At 37.4% G+C, this 18,065-nt stretch overlaps 1 protein-coding gene across 3 annotated transcripts; it reads left to right on the top strand.

The window, feature by feature from the left end:
- The first annotated feature begins 245 nt into the window (after positions 1-245).
- On the top strand, positions 246-17,961 carry impdh1b (IMP (inosine 5'-monophosphate) dehydrogenase 1b). Of its 3 annotated transcripts, none has more exons than XM_051107261.1 (16): positions 246-832; positions 5,196-5,294; positions 5,368-5,442; positions 9,480-9,528; positions 12,110-12,211; positions 12,301-12,375; positions 12,478-12,684; positions 13,002-13,089; positions 13,274-13,473; positions 13,692-13,782; positions 13,864-13,959; positions 15,496-15,639; positions 15,732-15,876; positions 16,003-16,146; positions 16,232-16,315; positions 16,406-17,961. In XM_051107261.1, exons 1-16 carry the CDS (start codon positions 627-629, stop codon positions 16,425-16,427), a joined length of 1,827 nt encoding a protein of 608 aa, XP_050963218.1. In that variant the 5' UTR covers positions 246-626; the 3' UTR covers positions 16,428-17,961. The 3 variants fall into 3 exon arrangements, with proteins under 3 accessions (XP_050963218.1, XP_050963219.1, XP_050963220.1); XM_051107263.1 differs by lacking the exon at positions 246-832 and adding an exon at positions 3,349-3,595; XM_051107262.1 differs by lacking the exon at positions 5,368-5,442 and having other exon boundaries at positions 258-832.
- The last annotated feature ends 104 nt before the right edge of the window (positions 17,962-18,065 follow it).

Genomic DNA, 18,065 nt, shown 5'->3' with positions numbered 1-18,065 from the left:
TTATACACAAAGTCTGAGTCAGTGAAGTGCCTTTTTTCATCTTAATGGTCCCCAGGTCTTATTTTCCAATCCTCTTTGTGCGAGTGACATGCGCTCTTGACAGAACCACAGCTGAAGCCACAAAGAGAGAGAGCGAGAGAGCGCAAAACACTCCTTTCTATCTCCTCACTGTCCCAGTATGCAACTCCCTCGGGCTTGAACATTCTCTTACTATCTCTAGTTTGTCAATCCCTCATTCTCGGTTCTCCTATTATACACACGCAGGGGCCGGTGGGATTCAGAGGTGGGAATATCTCCACGGCGACACCCCGGTCTCCATGTGAGCAGGTGCGTAAAGCATGGATCCACGATTCCTAGGAACTCACTCGCCCTGGCTATGAGCTTAGTCAAAGCAAATCTGACCGCTCTCCTCAACAAAAACAAACAACCACGGGATCCTGGAGAAATGAGACTGCGTTTTATCCGTGGATATACAGCAAGATAAATCACTTTCACCTTAGTAGTTATATACTCTGAATCTTGGATCCATAATTGTGCTGTTTTGAACAGGATTCAAAGACCAACGTTTAAATTTTCACAAGACTCAGCCACAAGACTGGCTTAGACTGGGTGGATTTGTTTTGGAAATGAACAGTGCACAGACTGTATCCCTAAACAGGACGGAAATGGAGGAGATTCCAGAAGGCTTCCAAGAACAGAAGATGAACTACGAGATGGTGAACAACACTGAATGTTCTCCCAATGGCTTCCCAGGGGTTCCTCATGTGCGTGGACACGAATCTGCAGCCCAGCGCTACACGGCAACACGCTTACAAGCAGGTTTTCCGGACAGGTGAGTCAAAGGTCACGGAAATGTTATCAGGTTTTAAGCATCACATATTCTTCTGAGCCTGTTTCTTTTTTTTTTTTGGAATACAAATCGCCTCTTGTCATCCTATAATTAAATGTACGACTCTAATCTTCAAGAACATCATGATTAGGGATTAAAAATAGGCTTGTGTAATTGAAGATCTTAAAAACTGATGCAGGGTCAACAAAAGTTGACATTTAAAAGAGCTATTCTGGGCATAGGTCTTTTCCAGCTAAGCAGTGGAGTGTGAAGTCCTGGCAAAGTCCAAATGGGTCAGATTTACTGAAATAGCTGCCGGTGCAGGAGGAAATTCTGACCCACATGTCCACTGACCCACATATGGTGAGGTACATATAACCGTTTCACCTCTCTGTTGTGTTGGGAGGAGACAACGGTCAGGGCTTTTAATGGCTGCTGCCTCTGACACACACGCATGATACTATTCTTAGCAAATGGAGCTATGCTTATTGTCTGTACTTCCTTTGTACATACTTCACTACTATAAAACCCACCCCATGGTCAAAAAGCTCCCTGGGCAATCATAGGATAGCTGCTCACATAGCCATTGCCTCTGATGATTTTGCCTAGGGATGTCAGACTTAAAGTAAAAGATGAAGCCATTGGTTGCTTAAAATGAAAAAGATCAAAATTTGGGTTGTTGAATGGCATGGCAACAAATTCAGAGAAGAAATTGCTGTTTTATGGTTAGCCACGCATGTTAATCACTGGAATGCAAAGCAAAACACATCAGACTTGGTTATGACTCGCATTTTAATGCTATAATACACCATCTTGCAACTGTGTTTTGTGTTATTTTTTCAAAACAATGAGTTTTGAATTAAAATAGTACTCTGATTTAATCAAAATCAGTTTGTGCTTTCATGTAGGTAATGGCTGGAAAGTCAATGGAGAGGATCTGTAATTTGCTTAAGCACTGTCATCCTTCAGCAATTGGTATCAGGTAATTGGTTGTGGCTGACTTTTAAATCTAGCAGTGGTGCTAGACAATTACCAGAGCCACCATGTGTCCTGTCACTGGTTATAACATTATGAAATTGGGTAATTCTTGACTCACATGACTTCTCATGAGAAGGGAGTTTAGAGAGAATATTATCTAAAATTTTACGTTGGCATTTATTAAGCTTATTATATGTATATACACTACTTTAAAAATGTACTTCATTTGGACAATGGGCACGGCCATTCGTAAATTTTATGGGTCTGGTCTTCTGGTCTTATCCGCGTCCAGCTACATTTAGCTGTACAAAAACAGCTAGCTTTGCTGCTTGATTCTGCAAATTGGTGTGCGGTGTTGGGGAAAGTTACTTTTAAAAGTAATGGATTACAATATCGAGTTACTCCCTAAAAAAGTAACTAAATTACATTACTTAGTTACTTTTTATGGAAAGTAATGCGTTACTTTACTTTTGCGTTACTTTTCAAATCTGCGCAGGGCTTGCTTGTTTGTTTTTAATATAAAAAGTTCTATTTTTGGCAAATGTAAAAGTGAATTCATGTCTGTAAAGTAGACCGCAGAAGAAACATCATCTCTTCAGCAATATAAAAAAAGGAAAACAAATGTTAGATTATCTTAAGTAATTTTTGCTTATTAGTATGGTTGAATTGGATCATTAAAGGTCGGCAGCAAAAACATTGGTTGATAAAATGATATTAAATGCATAAAGGATATTTGTATTATTTAACATATTTAATTATTGCGTCATATTCTGAGTTGAATTACACTGTTTTTATTGATTTTGAGGAATACTGAATCTGTTTTTTGTGAGTGAGATAAATTAACGCATGTTCACATTTATTCTAAAACTAATATCTTACTCCTGATTTCTCAAAATAGGGAAAGGAGAGCTTTTAATCAATAAATTGCTTATTTGAAAAAACTAACTCAGATATTTTCTTGTCAATTAAAAAGTAATGCATTACTTTACTAGTTACTTGGAAAAAGTAGTAATATTAATAACTTGCATTACTTGCAATGCGTTACCCCCAACACTGTTGGTGTGTATTACCATGTTATTTCAATGTATTATCTTAATTATGAACACAATGGCACAATGGTAGTGCAAACAGTTTTAGCATTTGTTGTTATTCTTCTCGTAATTTCCCTATAGCGGATAATAAACCGGAAGTCTCACCCATTACTGCGTTGAAGAAAAAAGAGGCTACAAATTTACAAATTTATGATGAATAGGTTTTCAATTTCTTATTTTTTTTTTACACTTCCAGCCAAAAATAATATAATTAAATAGCAATTTGACAGCTTTTGTTGTCAGCATGGCCGCAACGTGGACAAAAAGACGTCTCGAAATGAATACAAATAGGCCTACTTCATTTCCCTAAAAAAAGATTTCACCTTTTTAACGTCTAGGGGATCCTTATTTGACACTGACCCATATATATATATATATGTATGATGTTTAAATATAGATAGAGTGATGTGGCGGTAGTGAAAGAGTTAACCATGCCGTCACCACGTGGATGTGGAGCTGTTGAGGATATGACGCGGGCTCTCTGTGTCTGCCTCGCTTTCTACATAAAGCCAGACTCATCACAAAACCCGAATTCAAACGAGACCGTCTAAAGGATCCGAAAACCGGGACAATAGTCCGTATAGATGATTTAACCGGTTTTGGTTAAACACATTCTCCAACAGAGAGCGGTAATCTGGGTTTTCCCATCAGACGCGCATCAGCTCCAGATACACGCGTGCTCATTTACAAAAAAAAGGTTTGAATTTATATTTACTCAAGTGTTATTTTAAAGTGCTTATTTTGGTAATGTGTTGCAGGAGGGATACTAACAAAGAAAATCTTCACCAGGTGTGTGTTTGCTTTCGATAGAGACTCAGGGTTTCCCTGACTTATATTTTTAATGTACTTAATGTAGGTCACCGGGCCAGTAGTGCGAGTCCGTATTACTGCATTCAAAAAGAAATGCATGAATTCACAAATACAATACCTTAGTCTGTTTGCATGTGTCAACATCTGTTCGTTTATTTTTATATCGCGCGTGCAGATGGAATAATGTTAGTAGGTCACGGCACTGTTATAGCTACGTTATTGCTGCATCAGAACGTGTGTAACGTTATGGTTAAGCGTTATGGTTATTAACTGACTGTGTTTACACCGTGAAACGTAAACGCAGTGTTCTCAACGTGGAATATTCCACGCGTCGCGACATGTGTTTTAACACAGAGAGAATCTGCGTGGCTTCCTGTTCACGCCAGCCTGCTGAACGTGCCTACTAAAATCAAACGAATGAGAAATTAATTTTCTTAAGTAAATATTTTTCACAAAGGAGAAAAAGAAAGGTGCTAAGATTTACTGACATTAAAATGTAGACAAATTGATCGATATTTGGCCATAATAAGACAATGGCGCATGGCTGATTGCCATCCGCATTGAGAAGATTTAAAAACAACTGCATATCAGCTGAGCTCATACTGGGTCATTGAGATTATCCACCTCAGCCAGAGTCAATAAAAACACTGGCATTGGCACTGGTGCAAACAGCCACATTTAAAATCAAATGAAATCTCAAATATGAGCAATTTTAACATTTTTGCCATCAGCCAGACTCTATAAAACAATGACAGCCTCACTGGCACGAAAGTCCATAAAACAGACGCACCCAATCAAACAAAAAGGCCAAATCTAAGGCATCTATTAATAATTATTCAAATGAAGCTACCACTAACAGTCCAGGAGTGACCAAATGTGCTTCCTGAGGGTCACCTTCCCGAAGAGCTCATCTTAAACACATTTCTTTTAAGGTCTTAAGTAATTTCAAACATCTTGATTGATTCAGGTGTGTTAAGGGTTGGAGCTGAACTTTGCAAGAAGGTGACCCTCCAGTGACATACTTGGACAGCATTTGCCTAACCAATGGATATTTTTAAGATAATTTTGAGTAAATATAGTGTAAAAGACATTTAAACAATTAGGTTAGCATTATTTATATTGGTTGGTTGACAACTACTTGTCTGATTGGTGGAGCTTCTTTGGAAAATCATGGGTAATGTAGTTTTTCATAGAAGAAAAAACATCACTGTTCAACATAATAAAAAATAAGTAGGAATAATGCAAACTGGTGGCTTCAATAAAAGCATATACCATTGAATAATAACTCTGCAGCTCATTAAGTAGGTGTTTAAAATAAATTCTCCTGTGGAGAAAATAAATGGGATTTTTACTTATAGTGGAAGATCGGAAAATATGAGACATTTAAATAGTGTGTCAATATAAATACAGAGATGGTTGGACTTTGCTCAAAAACAAAGTGACCTAACTGTTATTTACAGGTCATGTTTGTGTATTACTTTTTGTAGCATGGCAGACTATCTGATAAGTGGAGGAACGGGCTATATCCCCGATGACGGACTGTCTGCCCAGCAGCTCTTTTCGGTTGGAGATGGTCTGACCTACAAGTAAGTACTTTTCATTGGGTTCCTCTCCCTGCAGTGATACACTGTGTGTATGTAATGGGCATCCACATTACAGATCAGAACAGCAGTCTGTCCGAGACGGACTTACGGCGGATGAGCTTTGCTCAATGGGGGACGGTATGACTTACAAGTGAGTGACACGGCCCTTTATTAAGACATCATCTTCTAGTGAGCTCAATAATGGGCACAAATGTTCCAGCTGTATCCAGTCTGGATGGTCTATTTAGGTTCCTTGGGAGACGATTAAAAGATTTAGCTTTCAATCACTGGTGGGGGAACAGAATTTCAACCCTAATCTATGCCATATGTTGTATTAACATAAATTAGCCTGGTTAAGCCAGGGTATATTTATGTGGATGTAATTTGCATGGTTGATTTATAAGGCTCAAGTCAAGTCAAAAATAAAAATTGTCATCATTTATTCTCCCTCATGTATTTTTAAATCAGTATGACTTACTGTACTTCCTTCTTCGGAACACAGAAGATATTTTGAAGAACACAGTTTAAACAACACACATTAAAGTAAGTCATACAGATTTGGACTGACATGAGGGAGAGGATTTGTTGACAGTTAATGTGTAAACTTCAAAGTGCGTCATATTTGCTTATGCATATGAATGTCTTCATTCTTTGCACTCATAATGCATTGTAATGGTAGACTGTAAAGGGTCAAACTCATGTTATGACGGGTGACATTAGGACACGGTGAGTTCACGCACAGTGTAGCCTTTAAGAATGAGATTACAAGGTGAAAGGTCCAGCTGTCTTATCTGTAATGAAAAGCGTGTAGCGATGCATTGCGGGCCGCATGACTATCTTCACGCCGGCGTCATGTGAGGGCCCTTCTACACGCATATACACACAGATGGGGATAGAGAAAACAGTTATGTCTTAAACCTCCTATAAATCTAACACAGGCTTGTATGTGTTAAATTGATTTGTGTAACACACGCATAAGTGTATGAACAGGTTTTTCTTTGTATGGCATGTGACACATGAGGCTCAGATCTCTGTTGTGCTGATGTGAGATGTCTCACCCATGTGTTACTTTGCAGACTGTTTGCAGACTATTTTATCAGAGAGATAAATGTGTTTTCTACGTCTCCAGAAATATTCAAGCAAATCCTCCATTCATAACATTAGCTGACTCAGAGGCCATTGTTTTTCAGCTACTTTAAAATGAACATGATCTGGAATTTATCTATTCAATGTTGGTATAAAAATTGCAGCAGGCCCCATTTCGATCTGTATCAAATCTGATTTAAAATCCTTTTTTATACCTTTTGGGATTTTGGGCTTTTATAGTTACTCAAAAATGTCATCATTTACTGTAATGCATGACTTTTTATCTCCTGTAGAACACAAAAAACATATATTTTGAAGAATGTTGGTAACCAAACAGTTTGGTTAGCGCTGATATCTATTGTATGGGCGGGAAAAAACTCAGACATTTCTCAAAATATAATGCAATGTTCTTAAGAAGAAAGAAACTCATACAGGTTTAGAATGATGTGAGGGATATGTGTGGTCATAATTAAGATAATACATTAAAATAATATGGTAAAACACACCAATTTGCAATATCAAGCAGCAAAACGAGCTGTTTTGTACATCTAAAAATAGCTGGAAGTGAATGACACCAGACGCCAGACCCATAAAACGTACAAAAATGAACAATTAGGACACAGTATAAAATTCAATTAAAAACATCATTTGTAAATCTACTGTTTAGTGGATCACCATGTTACCTGGGTTTGTTCAGAGCTGGTTGGTATAAAGCTGTAGTCAGCGAGTCTGTGGTGATATTTGGCACCGTGTTTGTCTGCATATTTGGAGGTAGTCTGGGTTTCAGTCTGTACTGTCTTTGAGCCTAGTGAAGTTTACAGTCTGAGTCATCTAAAACTGAGACTTGTTGTTCTACCAAAGACTGCAGAGCTGAAGTCAGCAGTGGGCTCACTAAATAATTATCATAGATTCTAATATGTACATTTAAAGTCATTTTCTGTCATTAATTACTCAATCTCATGTTGCTCCAAACCCGTAAGACCTTTGTTCATCCTTAGAACACAAATTAAGATATTTTGGATGAAATCCGAGAGCTTGCTGACTCTGCATAGACAGCAATGCAACTGACACATTCAAGCCCTGAAAAGTAGTACGGACATTGTTAAAATAGTCCATATGACATCAGTGGTTCAACCTTAACTTTATGGAGTGACGAGAATACACAAAAGAGATGAAACTGTTGAATAAAGTTGTTATTTTTGTTTTCCTAGCGCACGAAAAGTATTCTCATAGCTTCATAAAATTATGGTTGAACCACTGATGGACGTGGACTAACTTGTCAGTTGCGTTGCTGTCTATGCAAGGTCAGAAAGCTATCAGATTTCAAAAAATGTCTGTGTTGTGAAGATGAACGAAGGTCATACAGGTTTGGAACGACATGAGGGTGAGTAATTAATGACAGAATTTTTTATTTTTAGGTGAACTATCCCTTTAAGACATTTAGGTTTGTAAATACAGAAAGTAACAAAGCAATACATCTTTGCCACAACCATTCAGAACATTTCTGATGGTTGGTGTGAAGATTCTAAGCCAATCTGATTTCATTGTGGGCGGGGCCAATGCATCCACTGGACAGAGCACAAATAAAAACCAAATGACCGGAAAAAAATGTCCATTCATTGGGGCTTGTTGGGACAAATAATCAGATTAACATGGATAAGAGCTTTTATTGCTTGATGGCACTTCACTTCCAGGACACAGTTTAACAAATATTGTTTCCCTGCAAAGTTCCTGGCAGTCAAAACAATTCTTGGATTTGTACAACTAAGGATTCAGACTCCAGCACATTTCATGAGGACAACTGTCTGTTTTAGCCTCATTTATTTCGGCTTTTTCTGAAGTTCACACCCAGCGTTGTTGATGTTTAGGGGTGTGTGGTCAGTACATGTGGGCGCAGAGGAACCCCGCCCTGTTTCAGCGACACAGACTCCTTTTTTAGCCCAGCACAAGACGAGAAAATATGTTTATGTCCTTCTCTGTCTCTGTCCTCTTATTTTGACGTATACATAAACTATTCAAAATCCATCTAATTTCTCTCTAGCCACTGGGTTTGGCACTTTCAGTTACCTTTCGTCTATATGAGGAGCTTTTTGCTCTCGTTCTTGCTAGTATTTATATCATCTGGTTAGGGTTGCCAGGTTTTCACGAAACCCGTCCAGTTTCTACTCAAAACTAGCCTAAAAGTAGCACAATCACGTTTTGAGGAGGTCCCACATTTCGGGGGGTAAAATACACATTCTTTGGCAGTGTTCCCCTGGTATAATTCCCATCCCAGGGGCTAAATATTAGGGTCACTTCAACCCGCGGACATAAAAAACAACCTCCGGCAGCAGTGTTAAAGTAGCCCAATTCCGCGGGAAGTCAGCAGGATTTATATAGCACGTATCATTGGATTTCAGTAGGCCGGTGAAGGTTTGTTTCACGTAAATAAGGACCAGTCATAATGTGCCCGAGCCTTAGACGTTCCTCAAGCTCACCTCAAAAACCACACTTAATTTAGAGCTCCTCATAAAGTGTCATAAATCCAACCGACAGCATCAGGTTTTCATTATGCTTGAATGTTTATCTAAATAATATAACTACCACAGGAGCGTCTTCATCTCCTGCCAAAATAAAATGGAAGTTTTGCAACAGTTTGTTTATGTTTGTGAGATTTGAGGCTATTTAATTGCTAAAAGTCATGCAGTAGCATTCAAATGTTTGGGGCCAGTAAGATTTTGATTTTGTTTTTGTACTTTTATTCAGCGACATAAAACTGATGTGACAGTAAAGGCTTTACTAATGTTGCAAAAGATTTCGAATTAATGTTTTGCTTTGAATACTTTTAAACTATTTATCAAAGATTCCTACTGCAGAAATATTTCTTGAGCAGCAAATCAGCATATTAGAATGATTTCTGAAGGATCATGTGACACCGAAGACTGGAGGAATGATCAAAATTTTCATTCACAGGAATACAATACATTTTAAAATGGGAACATTTTAAAAATATGTTACAGACGCCAAACTTTCGAACAGTAGTGTTTGTTTCTCTTAGAGGAGAATGTGTTTGATTTGATTCTTGGTCACTGATTGTTATCTCTCTCTTTGTTTTATTTGCAGTGACTTCCTGATCTTGCCTGGCTTCATTGACTTCACCTCAGATGAAGTGGTGAGTGGTCTGACCTGTGGCATCCACACTTTCATTCTCTCATTCGGTTTGTTTTCATAATGACGTGTTCGTTTAACTAACCCGTCTGTGTTTTCTCTGCACTCACTATTTTTAGCTAAATGGCTGTCTCATTTGTTTCATCGCTCATGGTCTTTATTGCTCTTTCCTTTTCTTCATCATCACAACACATCCTCTCTACATTTTTTTAAAGGCACAAATCATTGATATGTTTTACTATTTGGTTTTATTTAAAAGGTTAGTTCATTTCCAGAACAAACATTTTCTGAAAATTTACTCCCATGTTCTTTCTTCAGTTGCAAAGATGAGCATTCATGGTTAAAAGGTATATAAATATATATATATTTTTTTTAAAGAAAATGACTGATTGTTTTGCTAGATTAGACCCTTAATCGTTGCCTGGGATCATTTAGAACCTGAATTGAAACTGCAATTTGGAAGTTTAAATCGTTGGGAACCATGCAACACAAATCTGTGAATGTTTTCCTCAAAAAACGTAATTTCTTTGCGACTGAAGAAAGAAAGTCATGAACGTCTTGAATAACATGGGGTGATTATCAGGAAATTTTTATTTTTGGAAGTGAACTTATCCTTTAATAATCTAACTTAATATTACAAGTGCCTATTTTGATATTTATAAATAAATCCATAAATTTTTAATTTCAACAGTCTATTAAAGTATGCATTTCATCAATGTGGTGAATGTGTTTTAATTATTAATATTTAGTATCACAAATTTCCATGTGACCACAAAGATTTTCCGTTATTGTGAAAAGTAGCACTTCACTTTTTCTGACCTTGTTTGACTTTGTAATACTTGATTCAGCAGTTTTAAATCTGCATCAAATTACTCAAACCAGCAGCTTTTTCTCCCCTTAATTTGAATTGTTCTATTTTGTGACCAGTGTCGTCATAATCCATTTGCGCACATTAAAATTTAACGAACTTTGAACATTCTGCTCTGCTATCTTTTGTTTTATTTATTAAATTTTTATTGCCTTTGGCACACAGTAGCCCTTTTAAATCTCTGTCTTGAGTATGATTATGAATTAAATGAGGTTGAAGCTCGAAACACAAACAACTGTGACCAGTAGTGAAACTGAAACTCCTGTTTGGGTTTGTGTAGGCTGGTTTAATAACAGCTTTCATGTCTGTGCCTGACTTTTCTTTGAGACTCCATGAGCTTGCCTTCACTGAACCGTAGATTTGGGAAATTTACCACTGTAGTGTCTGTTTTCCCACGAGGATACTCTTCCCCACTGATGTGAACGCAAAAGCGTATTTTGGGAACTTAGGATGTTGGTACTGACAAGGTGAAGGTTGCGAAGGGAATGTTTGCGAGCTTATCTGTGTTAGAGGAACACTTCTCAGCTCTGGTGTGTGAATAAAGGTCAGAGCCTTCACTGTCACCCCATCTTAACCACTTCCACCCACCCATTTTTTTATTACTTTGATATACATGCACTTTCACCCACATATGCAGTCTTACATACTACCAGTCAAAAGTTTTGAAAAAAAGCAAGATTTTTAATTTTTTTTTTTTTTTTGAAGTAGTCTTTTCTGCTCAATCCTCACCAAGGATTTTTTTTGATCCAAAAAACAGCAAAAACAAAAAATAAATGTTTTTACTATTTATTATAACTGAAAGCAGATATTTTAAATAGTAAAAATATTTCAAATTTACTGTTTTTGCTGTATTTTGGATCAAATAAATGCAGGATTGGTGAGCAGAAGAGACTTCTTTAAAAAAAAAAAACATTAAAAATCTTACTGTTCAAAAACTTTTGACGAGTAGTGTATGTGGTATTCTTTAAAATAGTTATTTGATCTTATTGTTTAAAATTTGGGGGTTATTACAATATTTTTTCCCCAGTATATTTGAAGGAAGTCTCTTATGCTTACCAAGGCTGCATTTTTTTTTTTCTTTTGATCAAAAATAAACAGTAATATTGTGAAATATTATTTTAACTTTTCTATTTTTATACATTTTAATTGTAATTTATTTTAAAATCCTGAATTGGAATCCGTGATACATTTTTTTTCAGGAGTCTTTAATGAATTTCAAAAGAACATTATTTGTTTTAAATAACTTTTTTTTTTTTTTTTTGTAACATTATAAATTAGTCTTTTAAATAAGTCTTTGCTGTAACTTTTTTATTCAGCAAGGACACATTTAATTGATAAAAAAGTGTTAATATTTAAAAAAAAAAATCCTACTTTCCTTGAAACTTTTGAAAAGTAGTGTTTGTATATATATATATGTAAAAAAAAAAAAAAAATATATATATATATATATATATATATATATACACACACATATATATATATATATATATATATATTTTTTTTTTTAAACATATACAGTTTCTTCACACAAAAATGTAGTTATCACCAGGCATAATTTTCCAGTTGATAAGATAGAATAGCAGTTATTGATGCTCTTCTGCCTCTATTGGTTGGTCATACATGGAACTACATAGTCAAAATGCAGTCATTTTTGTCATTAATGTAAGCAAGAGATCATAACTCTTTTATTAACACAATTTTCAATCATGGGATGTAGGACCTGACTTCAGCATTGACCAAGAAGATCACACTGAAGACCCCACTCATCTCCTCTCCTATGGATACTGTTACTGAATCCTCAATGGCCATTGCTATGGCAGTGAGTACCATTTAAATCTTTTTTTTTTTTTTTAATTAGACTGAACATCTGACAATCAGTAATATGCATATTTCTGTCTTGTTGCTCAGCTTATGGGAGGAATTGGCATTATTCACCATAACTGCACACCAGAGTTTCAGGCCAACGAAGTGCGCAAAGTAAAGGTGAGACTGCATCACCCTTCATAAATGTTTACGGCTTGTGTCTTCTGTGTGTGTTTGTACCTGTTAATATTAATGTCATGGTCTCTCTGTGTGCGCCTGCAGAGGTTTGAACAGGGTTTCATCACTGATCCAGTGGTCCTGAGTCCCCGTCACACTGTAGGCGATGTACTTGAAGCAAAAGTTCGACATGGATTCTCTGGAATCCCCATAACTGAGACCGGGAAGATGGGCAGCAAACTGGTCGGCATCGTCACGTCTCGGGACATCGATTTCCTGTCCGAGAAAGATCACAACAAACCCCTAGAGGAGGTAAGACTGCTTGTTTGATCTAGTGAATCTATACTATTGTTCAAAGGTTTGTGGTCAATCAACAGTCAAATTATGAAATATTATTACAATTTAAATTATTGTTTTTCTATTTTAATACATATTAAAATGTAATTTATTTCTGTGATGCAAAGCTGAATTTTCAGCATCATTACTTCAGTCTTCAGTGTCACATGATTCTTCAGAAATCATTCTAATATGCTGATTTGCTGCTCAAAAAAACGTATTATTAATGTTAAAAACTTAATGTGCTTGGCATGCTGTACTTTTATAGCTGTGCGTCTGTAATTGTTTTCCAGGCCATGACTAAAAGAGAGGATCTTGTAGTTGCTCCTGCTGGTGTCACACTAAAAGAGGCCAATGACATCCTGCAACGAAGCAAAAAAGGTGAGAACACCAAAACACAGACTACAGTGCAATTTTATCATCGAAGCCATTTTAACTGAATATCAAATTCATTTAATTTGTACTTTTAGCTCGCTAGTCCCCTTCCACTTGGAGGAAACACCCTAAAATACAGTGTTTGAACATTTCAAAAGGTCTCAACGAGTTATATTAATTATTTCGGCAGGTAAACTGCCCATTGTGAATGATAAGGATGAATTGGTGGCCATAATAGCTCGCACAGACCTGAAGAAAAACCGGGACTATCCTCTGGCCTCCAAAGACTCCCGCAAACAACTACTGTGTGGCGCTGCCATCGGCACCCGTGAGGATGACAAATATCGTCTGGACCTGCTTATGCAGTCTGGGGTGGATGTAGTAGTTTTGGTAGGTCGGTTGTTCTGAAAGAAAGGTCAATCTTTCAGTCACTGGTTTTGAAAACTGAAACGAAAGCAGGTGCTGCCTGTTGCTTAAGGGAGCTTATCTCCAAGATCAGTTTCGTGGCCTATAGCCAAAACTGTCAAACTATTTTTGTCTTTCCATTAAAGGTGAAGTGTGAGGTGGGGCCTACTAGCGAAACCAATATAAAGGTCTTTGTTTTTCAGGATTCGTCACAAGGCAATTCCGTATACCAGATTAATATAATCCATTACATCAAGCAGAAGTACCCAGAACTGCAGGTTGTGGGAGGAAATGGTAAATATCGTATTAAAATACTATCATGACCAAATACTTCACAGTGTTCTCTCTAACTTGAGTGTCTGTCTCTCTCCATAGTGGTTACAGCTGCTCAAGCAAAGAACCTGATAGACGCAGGAGTGGATGCGTTGAGAGTGGGAATGGGCTGTGGTTCTATCTGCATCACACAGGAAGGTTGGGACTTAATCTCACACTCTTATTGCTTGCAGAAATTGAATTAATGTAGAGTGGCATTAAAGGGATACAGGATTTGTACAAAGTGCTCAAAGGGGTCATCGGATGCTAAGTTCACTTTTACATGCTGTTTGAACATTAACGTGTGTTGGCAGTGTGTGTACAAATCTACCCTGTAATGGTAAAAATCCATGCAGTGGTTTTTAATTAATCTGTAAAAATAATATCCCCTTTTTCAAATCGAGCCGTTCTCAGATGCCTGTTGTTGTTGCGTCACACCCACAGAGACCGCACCCATGATAGTTGATTGACATGTGCGTCTTACCTGAGATCAGTTGTAACAGTCCAACCTCCATGTTAAACGCGGCTAAAGTAAACAGGCTCGTCACTCCACAGAGAGAAGAGGGGGGCGGGGCAAGCAGAGCTCATTTGCATTTAAAGCAGCCTTGACCAGAATGGGATGATTTTTGCAGAGCTGATTTTGTCAAGGTAAAAAGGGTGTTGTTTTACACAACCATTGAGAATTTTTAACCAAAGTATATTATAGACTTTTCATTAAGACCCTAAAGAATCATATCAACTTGGGCATCCGATGACCCCTTTAAAGTGCTTGAAGTACTTGAATTTGACTACTTGAAATTTAAGGCCTGGAAAACCCTTGAAAATAGCTATATTTCTGAAGAGGTACTTGAAACAAGTGTTCAATTTTTTTATATATCTTTAAAATCTTTTAATGCAAAATTCACACAATTCAAAAAACAAAATGCTTTTTTTTTATTTTAGTAAATAAAACTACTTAAAAAAGCCAGTGGTAGTACTAACAATGGCGTGTAAACAGCTGAAGATGCGAAAAGAGGAACAGATGAACCAAATCAATTGAGTGAGTCATTTAATTGATTCTTGTGACTTCGCTCATTCATTCACTAGCAAAAAAAAACAAACAAAAAACAGATAAAGTTGAAGAGGCCAATCAATTCTGAATTTCGACATTGCTTGTAACAGTTTTAAAAAGCACGTAGTGATGGGTGAAGCTAAGTTTTTTTGAAACTCAGAATCAGTTAAACCAATGTGTCGCAAAGTGATTCACTGTTTCAAAGCACTCCAGTTGGATGGCAAATCATGAATCATTTGATTCAAATCAGGACTTTAAATTGTGTAACACGAATCATTTGATTTAGATCCGGCTTTCGGAGCGGGTTCGCAAGTGATCTGATTTAGATCGGAACGTTGCGTATCGCAAATCATTTGATTCGGATTAGAACTGTTGATTCGGATCAGAATCATTTGATACTGTAATTACTGACAGAACTGTAAATGAACACAGTGTTACCTCAGTCACTAATCGTTTTTTAAACAAATCACACAAATTAACTATTTGGATTCAAAAATGGTGATTTTCGCCATAAGGTGGCAAGTTTACATTCCTGTATTTCACAACACTATACAGTTATGTACTCACTGTTATATGTTCCACTATTCCATTTACACATTAGCCAATCATAAAGCCTGACGTGTGTCCATTACTCATTCCTGCAGTCATGGCATGCGGACGCCCTCAGGGTACCTCCGTGTACAAGGTGGCAGAGTACGCTCGTCGGTTTGGGGTGCCAGTCATCGCAGACGGGGGCATTCAGACGGTCGGACATGTGGTGAAAGCCCTGTCCCTGGGGGCATCGACAGGTAATTGTTGTTAAACTTTTAACAATTTAAGAAATGTTGTAAAATAAAATGAACGTGTCTGTTTATATGAAACAAATGCATTCTGTCTGCAGTGATGATGGGATCTCTGCTGGCTGCCACCACAGAAGCTCCAGGCGAGTATTTCTTTTCCGACGGGGTACGACTGAAGAAATACAGAGGCATGGGCTCACTAGATGCTATGGAGAAAAACACCAGTAGTCAGAAACGATACTTCAGGTATGCAGTAGTGTATGTAATTATTCAGGAATAGGAACGCCATAGTATGTGACTCTGTATGTGGTATATAATGATATATTATCATCACATTACCTAATTTTCTGCGCTGATTGGCTCTCTTGGCAGTGAGGGTGATAAGGTGAAGGTGGCTCAGGGAGTGTCGGGCTCAGTGCAGGACAAAGGCTCCATCCATAAATTTGTCCCATACCTCATCGCTGGAATTCAACACGGCTGCCAAGACATTGGTGCAAAAAGCCTTTCTGTGCTTCGGTAAGTATGTGTCTGTGTTTTATTGCGTGTTTGGTTTGTGCTTAAGCTATGAAAATTCCTACACTGTTTTTGTATGTGCTTTCAGGTCCATGATGTATTCCGGAGAGCTGAAGTTCGAGAAGCGAACCATGTCTGCTCAGGTTGAGGGTGGCGTGCATGGACTTCACTCGTGAGTCACTAGAGGGCGACAGTGCTCAACACTACTTTTATATGTTGAAGCTAGAATGGATTTCACTGTGTGAAATTGTTTTCTCCACAGTTATGAGAAACGACTTTACTAATGGAGTGGGCGGAACATGGATGGGAAGCAGCGACCAAACACCTCCGACAAATCCTAGAACTTACCCCACCCTGCCAGAAAACCCACTCTTCACCGTTCCTCTAGCACGACCACCACAGTGAGATATGGAGAAGAGAAGTATTAAATGAGTTTGAGCGCAGGACCGCAAACTAATTCAGTCCCCAAAAACATGGCAGTTGCACTCAAGGGAGCATCAGGGTTACCAAAAAGCTGCCTGTTTGTGTGTTCATGAGCAGACCGGCAAAAACAAGATGGCATTCGCAATGAATATTCTTGAAAACTTTTTTTCCTCCCAAACTGATTCAGCAATCAATAATAATGTCTTTAAGATTATTTTTAGGCAGCATCACTGCCTAAAAGTATTACCATGTTCACCTGCAAAATGATGACTGCCTTCAAACTAAGTTCTTCAGCTATACTTGAGGCAATCTTTTCTGTAGTAGGTTTGTAACTACTGAAGATGCTATGAGATATATTTTTGTTTTCGAAGGCAGAGGTACATAGAAAACTAATGTCAATTTTGTGATAGTTAAATGTCTATTGTATTATCGGTGGGTCTGTTTTCTCTACGTCCACCATCCCGCGTCCTGTAACTGTGGGTACGATTCATACTGAAAATAATTATACCAAAACCAATATCTGTAGATATACGTAGTCGCTCTGGGAGTGTCTTGCTAATGTGTCCGGATTATATTTTTGACCAAAAAGCTGGAACTTGTACTGAAGGGTTTGACGATTATCAAGGTTGATAAATTATGGCTGAGTTTAAATACAGTCTCTGAGGAATTTTAAAGAAGAATAGTTATTATGGGATCTGTGTTAATGCAGTTGCAACTCTGAGTGCTGTACAGGTATGAAGAGTTTTCATTTGCATGCTGCAGTTTTCTATTTTTAAGTCGTGGTAATATTTACATAACTGCCAAGTGCATTTTTTGTTAACTTTGACTATTTAATCTTCTATAAAAGCCAAATAAATGCTGTGAGTATCCTGGTCCTCTCTCAGGATATGTTTGTCTTTGTCAACTAGATGTCCCCTGCAGCTTTGCGTGTTGGGTGAACCAGTGACATGCCTTGAATTGTGTAATAAATGAAGGACACATCTGTCTTAACCCAAAACACACCACTCATGCTCACCAAATCCTTTGGCTTAGTATAACTATCACTGCCAAATGAAGCATGTCAACCGTATGAATATAAATGAGTGTTTTTGTAATACATTTTCAGTACTATTTAGCTTTTTGCAATTTCTGCTAGAGTGTTTTTTTTAGATTCTTTATCTCAGCATTAAATATGTGGACACAGTTACCCAAGCTGTACAAAATTCTCAGTATAATGATGTACAAAGACACTTTGCATCTATTACATCAACTGGCTTTCATTAGTATGTTGCTTTGCCCACAGTCACAGTCTTTGACAACTCGAGCCAAGTTTGTTTACCGCAGTGTACTCAACTGAGGTTGCCTATCCTGTTCAATACTGTTTAAAAAAGAGAAATAAAAATACTTAATCTGTTACGCCGTTTTTGTGAAATATTTCTGCATGAGACAACTGTCAGTTTTTAATATATTTATTGGAAATCTCCAACAGCCTCTAATGACAAACATTAGATGTATCAGCA

The sequence above is a fragment of the Labeo rohita genome, chromosome 4 (genome assembly GCF_022985175.1).
Source record: "Labeo rohita strain BAU-BD-2019 chromosome 4, IGBB_LRoh.1.0, whole genome shotgun sequence".
Taxonomy (NCBI): domain Eukaryota; kingdom Metazoa; phylum Chordata; class Actinopteri; order Cypriniformes; family Cyprinidae; genus Labeo; species Labeo rohita.
The sequence above is the reverse complement of the archived record's forward strand: the minus strand, read 5'-3'. Positions and strand labels throughout refer to the sequence as shown.